Genomic DNA, 10,445 nt, shown 5'->3' with positions numbered 1-10,445 from the left:
ACCATTTCCGCAATTTACGCAATTTCCGCAATTTCCATTTCCGCAATTTCCGCAATTTCCATTTCCACCATTTCCGCAATTTCCGCAATTACAGAGTAATTACAGAGTAGCCTACACAACATTGGAATGTAATGTCTAATATTGTAGCCTATGGCAGGGATACTCAAATAGATTTACCAGATCAGTTACGCAACTTTTGCGAAATCGAATCCCTTGGAATCCACATGAAAGAAATGCATTCTGAGAAGGAAGACATGGCCGTGCATATCCACGGATATCCCAAGCCGTGCATGCCTATTCCCACTATAGACAAAACCACAGAGGGGTGCACTGGGCGCGGCCATCACTGAGGTGTAATCCATGGAGCAGGTGCTCTGTAGGCCAGGTGTAGCTAATCAGTGCTGCTGTGCTTAATGCTACACCTCAGTAATGGCCGCACCCAGGCAAGTTGAGGCAACCCTCTGTGCATTTGTCTATAGGCTGAGGAAGAAATGCCACTTGACAGTTTTCAAATCAGCCTCATGGTGGCGCTACAACAGGCCAAGTTGCGACACACACACACACACAAAACTAGGTCGTTCTCATAGCTATACTTGCCAAATGTGCCCAAAATGTGCTGACCTCATCACATTTAAGACTGTGAGCCAGTATACATTTTATGCTATATATCATGTAGTACAATACCTTGATGACCACCACTTACATGCAAACTAAATTAGGTATTTATCCATGCATACTCACTGCTCCAGGGATACATTGTGGATTTACATCCTAAGGGCAAAAAGTTAATTTCTTCAGCAGACGACAATAGCTTTGCTGGATTTCTGCTATTCACCAAATAATTGCCAAATAAATAAACACCACACAGTGAAGCACACTCTTATTGCTGTGGCTAATTTAATTTTCAATATTTAATTTATTTTACAGTAAGCAATGTGTTAATATTATCTGTTACATATTAGCACCGTGGAACAAGCTCACACTGTAAAATGGTACTGAGATAACCAGGGAAAACGTGAGAAGGGGAGAACATGTGGATCATTCAACATACAGTATGGAGCATTTTACACAAGAGAGAAATTAATATGACTCAGAAGACTGGAGAGGGGGGGCTTATCTGACTCTTTACGATGTTGATGTTTTCATTTGCTTTCTGAGGAGAGGGGACATGCATTGATTGATTATTCTTTTCTTCCCGTTAGGACAGCAGTGAAAATATTAGTTGATTTTCTTTTTTTTCTGTTGACTATTTCAACCATTGATGCCTTGAGCTTGTTGACAGGCTATTTTTGGCGTGTGACAGAATTGTACGAGTCTATACAAGGTCAAGGATGGCAAGGAAAAACTCCACTCTACTGCAGATTTAATATGTGACTCTAAATGTGCGTTTATAGGTAGTTGGTCAGGAGAAGCTGTGTGCTATAAATCAGAACAGATGACACCCCATATCTGCTACCAGTAAAACATTCCACACATTTGTCACATAATGGCATAATGACACACACTTGCGTGCGGCCGCGTGCACACGCACACACACACATGCATGCGCGCACACACACGTCTCACACACACACACACACACACACACACACACACACACACACACACACACACACACACACACACACACACACACACACACACACACACACACACATATGTATGTATAGCCAACTAGCCATAGAACAGAAATGTCTACATAATCCTATCATGCCTCTCCTGATTCCAAGTCTGCTGCAGTGAAGCATTCGATCAAACTATTTACAAAGCAAACCACCTAAAATCCCATATGACAACTCCACATTGAAAGTGGTTAAATAAACTAACATCCAGGCCACAGACAAACAATAATAATCTCAGATTTCATTATGTGCTTATCAAACCATGTTGAAAAAATGCGTTTAGCTTAATTCAATGACACCAAACCATGATGTTGTAAAGTCAGATGAAAATAAGTAAAAACGGTAGTGTACAACAGTACATGCACCTGGTTTTGGTTTAAAACACACAAAAAGTGACTATTTCTTTCTTCATAATTATTAAAGCTTCCATGGGTCATCATGTGATTTCTGCATACACCACAAGTAGAAGGAACTGGTCTGAGGTAAAGCATGTACAGTAGAATATTGATCTTTGTCTTAATGGATCTTCGTGAGGTATGACCTGATGAAGATCCACACCTGAATAGAACATTATAAATAATGATCCTTCCAATCATGTGACGGGCCACCATTGCTTTTCTTAAATGTCATATAATATGACATTTAAGAAAAGCAATGGTGTTGGTTTTTATGGCAAAAACTGTTCCATTTAGCCACATATATTTAAGACACCTTGTTAACTAAAAGACATTAACAATAGTTCTACTTAATTATACTGAAAACTGAATAAAGGTAAAGTGTGGCATTCCAAAATAGTTATCAACTCCAAACCACAACTTTTTGAGAGAAGACAGCCTCCCCAGGTGCCATCAATCTATACACTATTACAGCATGGGCACACTTGAGCCGACAGGCGCGGCCAAAGGAAGCTGACTCCCGACGTCTTTTTAGACAGCTGGTGGATGGAGAAGAAGCTCCATCCACACGGCAGGTTGCCGCGTCGGCCAGATTCCCGGAAAAGCTTGCCCCAGCGGCAACCTGCCGCGTGGGTGGAGCTTCTTTTCCATCAACCAGCTGTCTAAAAAGCCGGAAAGACGTACTTTTTAACCTCTACTTCCATTGATTTCATTAAAATTCTATCCATTCAAAAAACATCCAACTAAAACAGATCAGATCAAACCCAACATGAGCGTTCTGACATCAGAGTTTTGACTTTCACTGTGTCTTTGTCACCACAGTTTGTTGTTCACATATAATCATCTCCACCACAGATGCATAATATTGCTGGCTGCACTAGTGCACTCTCACAACAAACAGGATTTATTTTACAAACTTCACTCAAAGAGACTTTTTTTGTCAACTCAAAATATTACATGCAGAGTATAAATCAAGCATACCAGATAAAAACTACACACATTTTTCCTACACTTTTAACATTGCTTAGCATCACTGATGTAACAGTAAAAGTATATCTTGTATAATCTCAAAAACACAAGATAGTTTTGTAAATGTAAATGTAAGATTTCAGAACATACTGCAGAGTACTGTGTTACAAAGGCTTTCCTGTTGATTAATCATTGAAAAGATAACTAATGTGGGTATTTATGTGCTGTTGAATATCATCTTTTGAGATACAACTGCAATTGCAAGAAAGCTAAATATATTATTAAAAAAAAATCTAAAGAAAATTCTATAAAGTATGTGACAAATGTTTTCTTGCTTTCTATTCCAGTTCAAAACAGGTTTGTTGCCACACAACATTTTCCTTTGCTGCAGAAAAACTGGTGTTAACTTGGCAAAATCCTTAAAATACCTATTACGGGTATATTATTAGATGTGACAACACAGCACACACTATAAGTATAAGCCACTCTTGTCCGTCTATCAGTCCCAAATCTAGCAGTATATCATAGCTATTACTACACACAGTAAATGTTATGCTTTGTAATAGTTTGATGAGAGTGTGATCATTGGCTGTTTAAGACATCAAATTATATTATAAAAAGTGCATCGAACACATACAATAAAGTGATATATTACAGGCATAACAATGCATAACTGTAATATATAAAGCATAACGAAGAGTTAAAAAATAACTAACAAAATGTAATTAATTAAAGACAGGAAAGTGTGTTAAATTGTGCGCTAGTAGTGCTTTACCAAAACCAAACCAGCAACTGCTTCTCATTCATACCGAATTATATTCAACCAGGGGATGGCAGTATAGCAGCAAAAGTTGTGCTATAATACAGAAACATCAGTTTCCAAATCAGCCAACACTTTAAACTGTATAATGTTTATACTATTGCTCAATATTTAAAATGCTCAAAACGAATTGAGTTTTGATAGAAACAGGAGACTCAAATAGTAATTCAGTCCAGGGCTAGACAGCTTTGGCCCTCTGGTGGAAATAGAACTAGTAAATGTCTGCTGCTGTGCCATCGATGGAACGTACCATGTCAGATCTCTATCATGTTTCACCTATGGTCACTTCAGGTGCTGAAGCGAGAGAGAGAGAGAGAGAGAGAGAGAGAGAGAGAGAGAGGAGGCTGGCTTCTCTCTACTGTAGACACTCACTATAGGTTTTATTCATTTATGTATTTATTTATTACTTTTCTTTCTGCCAAACTTTCTGGCTCAAACTGACAGGCTCACTTTGTTGTTCCAACAAAGGCAGCTGACTGCGTATACAAAGGCTTTTCTGCAAGCCAACTCCTTAGCTGCCCAAATCATTTGAAATCTTGATTTAATTTTACAAATAAAAAGTTTGAAAATAATAATACAAAAATGAAAAGAAAAAACAAATAACGTCAGTGCTACTAGCAGAGTCGAAAGGGTTCTCACTAACAGTTACTTGATTGTTGCATTGCTCGGATGAGGCAGGTGTTTTGAAAGTAATCACTTGCCGTCAAGTTGACATATCATAAGTGTTGACATCTCTATGTGCAAGACCTGTCATGAAGCACACCGATAGGAGACTAAGGAAGACTGATAAACACTACAGAGATGCAATAGGGCTAAACGCATGGTTTTCAACAACTGATGAGGCAGGACAGAACATGCCGTGCCAAGCTGCACTGTGCTGGAATATTATAATTGTCTTCTGATTTGTTTTTTTCAGACCACCTTCATATTTGATATAGCAATAATTTCAGCCGTAAAATGTCATGCAAAACTGTATTGTATTTCTCTCTGCCTACATTCTGTGCATCGGCTCTAATAATGTCAAACATCAGGGCTTTAAATAATGAATGGTTTCAAATAGCCTTCATTTTGAACAAAGCTTGTTATGTGATCTCAGAAAGATTCCTCCACCGGCCACCACCAAGATCACTCTGTTAGTAACTTTTTAATTGATTTAACCACATGAGCCCGATAAATAGCAAACTAATACTTCACATAAAATCTTGATTTTCGGCAAAGTATAGTATAGTAAAAATATTTGCCAAAAATAACCAATTTGCAAGCTCACAGCATTGAGACATGTTGTGAGTGTGTAGATGTGCTATTTTCAGCCAAGGTTCCCCAAGAACAGCGATATTAGGATTAATCCAGAGAGTCCTAGCGGCAAAGTGAAGTTTATATCCATCCAGTGCAACAGTCTTAGAGCAGATGCCATAACAGGGTGTGAGGAGAGAAGTATGAAGGGAGATGAAACAGATTCATCCCATCATGTCGGTCAGTCAGTGGAATGAAACACAAGCTTACTGTGGAATGGTCGGCTTGTGGAGTAAAGCGCAGCAGTTCAGTGATTGATGAATCGCCTTTCTCTTCAAGACAAGTCCAGAATACCTTCGTTGAGTTGAGTTGAAGTGTCACATGGTTAGAATGTGCATAGCAACTACAGTGCAATGCCACTAGACTCCACTGTTCCAGGCAATCCCCACCAGTCCCAGGTATAAAACTGTGATAGTATGATATTCACACAGTGTTGGTTCAGGATGTGGCCATAGCACCTCAGTTTTGGCTGCTTGTTGTCGTAGCAGGTGTTGGCGTCTCCTCCTTTCCTTCCTTCGCCCTCTTTTTCTTCTCCTCGTCGTCTTTGAAGAAAAAAAGGGGAAACATGCCAAGAATACAGCCGACGGCCACACCGAGGGCCTTACCCTACACACAGAGAAAAGGACAATTACATAACTTTATTAGAATACAGCCGACGGCCACATCAAGGGCCTTACCCTACACACAGAGAAAAGGACAATTACATAACTTTATTAGAATACAGCCAACGGCCACATCAAGGGCCTTACCCTACACACAGAGAAAAGGACAATTACATAACTTTATTTGATCAACAAATAATTACATTTCAATAAATTGGGTTTTCCGCTAAAAATCGTAAAATTCAAATAACCACCCAAAGGCACGATTGCTAAACTTTAGTCAGTTCATACTTCATTTAACCAGGCAGGTAGAGTAATTTAGGAATCTGTTTAGAACCTACCTATGGTGAGGAGATTTATTTCCTCTCACGTAGGGGCAGAACAGTGCCATTAGCAGTAGACTCCTCTGTGTGTGTGTGTGTGTGTGTGTGTGTGTGTGTGTGTGTGTGTACTGTGAAGAAACTATTAAACATGAGACTTCACCAAACATCACCGATCTTTTCCCCTGGGAGAGCCTTGGACAGAGAATACTGTATACTGTAAAACACCAAGGTGCTTGCCTAAAAACGCTTCCAAACGCCCAAGTTGAAAATATTTCAGCTCTCAGCAAGCAGATATAAATGCCACGTGAATGCCTAAGCAAAAACACTGCGTTCCCAATTCCCATTGAAAACAATTCAAAACATGGAAAAAACATCTCTGTAGACACGGCCCCTAAGAGGATTGTGGGACTTGGACTGGTACAATATAGTAATGGTTGCTTACTGAGTGAGCACTGACTCTGGTCTGCCACATATCAGCCTGTTTCGGGCTGAGATCAGGAATCCGCATCCCCAGCCGATACGCCAGGGCCTCCACGTAACCGGCTAGCCTACAGAACAGGAGAAAGAGACAGAGAGAAGAGAGAGAAATGGAAATGGAGTAGATATGAAATATCAAAGTTCCAGAGAGAGTCACATAAGACCTCACAAACTTATAACTACTCACAAAAAAGTATTATTTCTATAGGTTTTAATTTGTGGTTACATTTTGTGAGGTTTTATAAGCAGTCCATGATGTTTCCTATTTTATTTAAAAAACTTCTATGTCAACATTGAATGCCATTGACAATGAATGGACAGTTTTTTGTTTGCAAAACACAAACATTGAATGCCATGCAAAACACAAACATTGAATGCCATTGACAATGAAACAGGCTGCCACATATCAGCCAAAAAAAACCAAAACTTCCAGAACGGCCTGTTATAGCGCCACCAGGAGGCCTATAGTCATGTGTTCAAGACGGATCTGATATTTCATATTCCATCCTAATTGCTTTAAAAGTTTGCAGGATTGGCCCGTTTTGAACAAAAAGCCTCAAATCATGAACGCAGCGTGCAATTTACATTAAATCTTTCACAGACTTTCCTACAAGGCTGAGGAATATATCCCACCCTTTTCACATTGGCCTGGTGGATTTTTGCTAAACACATCTTTGGAACAATTAAAATGCCTCAAATCATCCAATTGTATCCCAGGCGTAAGAAAAATTGCACCCTTTTCACATTGGCCTATTATAGCGCAACCAGGAGGCCACAACCTGACCTGCCCTGCCCTGGTGGAGACCTGTGCCCTGAGGGGCACTTTATCTATTCCATAATATTATTGAGCCGTGCACCTTAAAGACTTCCATCGAATTTGGAGTGTTGCAGGCATTCTGCTTCGTAGATATTTCTCTTAGTGATGGGTATAGCCTAAAAGTGATGCCGACATAAATTCAAAGTGTTCCGAGCCCGAGCAAATGTTGCTGGATAACAGTGTGCTTACGTCTCCCCCACTTCTGCAGTGAGGGAGAGGCCATTATTACCCGAACTCCATGGTTTACAAACAACCTCCACACTCACCAGCATACATCTCATCTGTCACAATGAATAGCCTTTTTGTACTGTATGTTTAGTAAGCGCACACACACACACACACACACACACGCGCGCGCGCACGCACGCATGCACGCACGCACGCTGAGAGAATACGAAGGTCAGACCCGCTAGCTAGCCTCATCAGTCTTCTACTGAGCTGATGTCAAAACAAGAATACAGGAAGGGAAATACCCATTGATGGAAAGATGAAAAGTGTCTCAGATCTTTCATTGCTTGTCTCTCCTCATCTGTCTACTGTGTCTCCTCTCTAGCCTGGCTAATAAGCCACTGAGGAGGAGCACTGGGTATTTACCACAAATGTATTGATCTACTGTAACTTGACGCTCGTCTGTAAGGACCTGATACTTGTGGCTATTTCTACAAAAAACGAATACTCACCAATTCACATGGGTTTATTGAACAAAACTTTGTTTTGGGAGGATTTGAGATATTTTATAATCCTATAGAGGAAATTCAGTTTCAGCTTCACACTGCTGATAGCTGATTATGATAAGCTCCCGACTCAAGGGGGGGAACAGTTACTGTAGGTGTTAAGTCTTGCCCAGCAACACTTCAATACACAGCCTGGGGCTGGAAGGTTTGAACCATATTCTATTTACCAGAGGGCCTCTCTACTCAAAACTCACTAAGATACCCCCACCCAAAGAAAAATGGGAGTGCAATTACGCAGTCCAATGAGTGCAATGGATGCACACTGGGTGAACGTCTTGTTTATCTCCTCTGCCAGTTAAGTTACATTATTCACACATGGTGCTATGAATTGGGAATTGTACCAGACAACCAGTGTGTTGCCAAATGTCATTTATATTGTAGTAAAATCGTTTTGGCAGTGTGTGTGTGTGTGTGTGTGTGTGTGTGTGTGTGTGTGTGTGTGTGTGTGTGTGGGGGGGGGGGGGGGGGGGGGGGTCTAAACCGTGTAGTGAATGTCAAAAGCAGTGTCAAAGAAAATACCAGCAGCCAAATGACAATGTTACCATTAACTCACGTTATTATCAGAGGGTTAGCATAAATTCGGCTAGTATGTTGTCATTGACCAATTTTCCTATAGTAAATTGTACCAAAGTTATTGACCAATTTTCCTATAGTAAATTGTACCAAAGTTATTGACCAATTTTCCTATAGTAAATTGTACTAAAGTGCACATTGCTTAATTAGTCTAATGCTGCACTGATAGATTTCAGTTTCTACTATAAGATTTAGGTGTATGTATTGTATTCTGTATGTGGTGTATAAATGGGGTCTGTTTCAGATGTATGTGTGTATGTAAGTATTTACTATGCGTAGTGTACAAAGTGTACAAAGTGACTTTGTTGTCTGTGTAAAATTCTTACCCAAGTCCTGCCAGATCAGATACCAGGTTGCCTAAAGCAGCAGCTGGAAAGAGACAGGTGGAGATAGATAGAGAAACAAAGAGAGAAAATCAATGTCGTAATCAATTATGACAGTTTGTATGACACCATCACATGAAACGGTCCTTTTTTATTTTTGCCGTTTCCGAAATTAGGAAGTGAAATATTGACTGCAAGTACTGCAATGAGCTTATTGCAACAAGGTGAATATTTACAAAAGAAAAACAACTTTACCACATCTACTGGCTCATACTGACTATCTATTCATTTAAAACACCTGTTGTGCTGAATAATTACCACATAAATGGAACCTATACTACACCCTTGTGGCCAGAATGAGCTAGTTTAGGCATTTTCATTACAGATGCAAATGATCAACAATGTTGTTTTATTACCACTAGAGAAGGCAGCCAGCCATGCAATCTTCATTATGGAAACAAGGTTCTTAAATATAATTACAGCTCGCCAAGGTCAGTTGTCCATGCAAACGTACTGCTCTGACTGCTATATTTTACCCACATAGAGCACTTGTGGGCACTTACATTTTTCTTCTTGTAAAACACAATCTCTATCGGCCCAAATTAACACAAATACATGTGCAAAAAACTAAAGTTCCCTTTCAGAAACATCCAGACACTTCCTCCAGTCCAGACCACATGAAAACATTAAGATAATAGGACGAATTTAAATAGTGGAATGAAATATGACAAGTAGCAAAACCTTTAGATGAATAATTGCAGTGACCTTTTGTTATCTACTGTACAAATTGTGCACATTTAATTCAACTCCTAGGTTGGTTTAACCCATTGACACCTGGTGCAACGTATACGTTGTTCTACCCTTGATGCCGGCGCGCTCTCTGTGTCTCATCAGCTATTGCTATACATGTAGCAACATAACTATTTAAAAAACAATCATCCGAATTTGAAGGTTTTCAGAAACCTTAAGTCAGGCCCTAGAAGGCGTTCCCAGATTCGGCCTCAGGCATCAATGGGTTAATGAGCTAAACTGCATGGATAGCAAGAGGGATAAAAATGGACACCAAATACAATGCTTAATTTAATGAATTTAGATGGACCCAGTTCCATTCGTGACGCTGAGGTACAGAGGCTGTGATATCAGGTGTTTGTCTGTCTATCGAGACAGACAAAAGAGTGTGCTGTTTTTCCCTTTTTATTGCCAATGGTTTCCCAGATTTGGTGTAAACAGAAGAGGGTCACAGAGCCACAGAGCTGCTTTAGTATTCTTCCTCACTGTCTGTGGTAATTCAGCTTCACCAGACCTGTGGTTCTCAAACCACAAGACAAGACTCCCAAATGAATATATGCATTTGTCCGCAAAACCTCATCTGAAAAATAATGTGTGCCAGGGAGTGACTACCCCCGTATGAGATTTCTTGTGGATAGGCTATTATATAATAGCTGGTATAAATAGGTTTTTAACCAGGGCCCTTCAACATTTTCAAGGACCGGGAGC

At 40.0% G+C, this 10,445-nt stretch overlaps 1 protein-coding gene across 2 annotated transcripts in view; it reads right to left on the bottom strand.

The window, feature by feature from the left end:
- Positions 1 to 960: 960 nt before the first annotated feature.
- The window catches only part of LOC308318455 (transmembrane protein 65-like), a 31,653-nt gene continuing 22,168 nt past the window's right edge, over positions 961 to 10,445 (bottom strand). For both annotated transcript variants that reach the window (XM_080768014.1, XM_080768015.1), the window contains 3 exons: positions 8,952 to 8,994; positions 6,467 to 6,572; positions 961 to 5,705 (listed from right to left, as the gene is read on the bottom strand). In XM_080768014.1, coding sequence (XP_080624140.1) covers positions 5,559 to 5,705; positions 6,467 to 6,572; positions 8,952 to 8,994 — 296 coding nt within the window. In that variant the 3' untranslated portion in view covers positions 961 to 5,558. The remainder of the gene's footprint in view (positions 5,706 to 6,466; positions 6,573 to 8,951; positions 8,995 to 10,445) is intronic.

Source organism: Protomyctophum bolini, assembly GCF_963924005.1.
Source record: "Protomyctophum bolini genome assembly, chromosome: 7".
Lineage (NCBI taxonomy): Eukaryota > Metazoa > Chordata > Actinopteri > Myctophiformes > Myctophidae > Protomyctophum > Protomyctophum bolini.
Note: the sequence above shows the minus strand (reverse complement) of the source record. Positions and strands in the feature narration are given on the sequence as shown.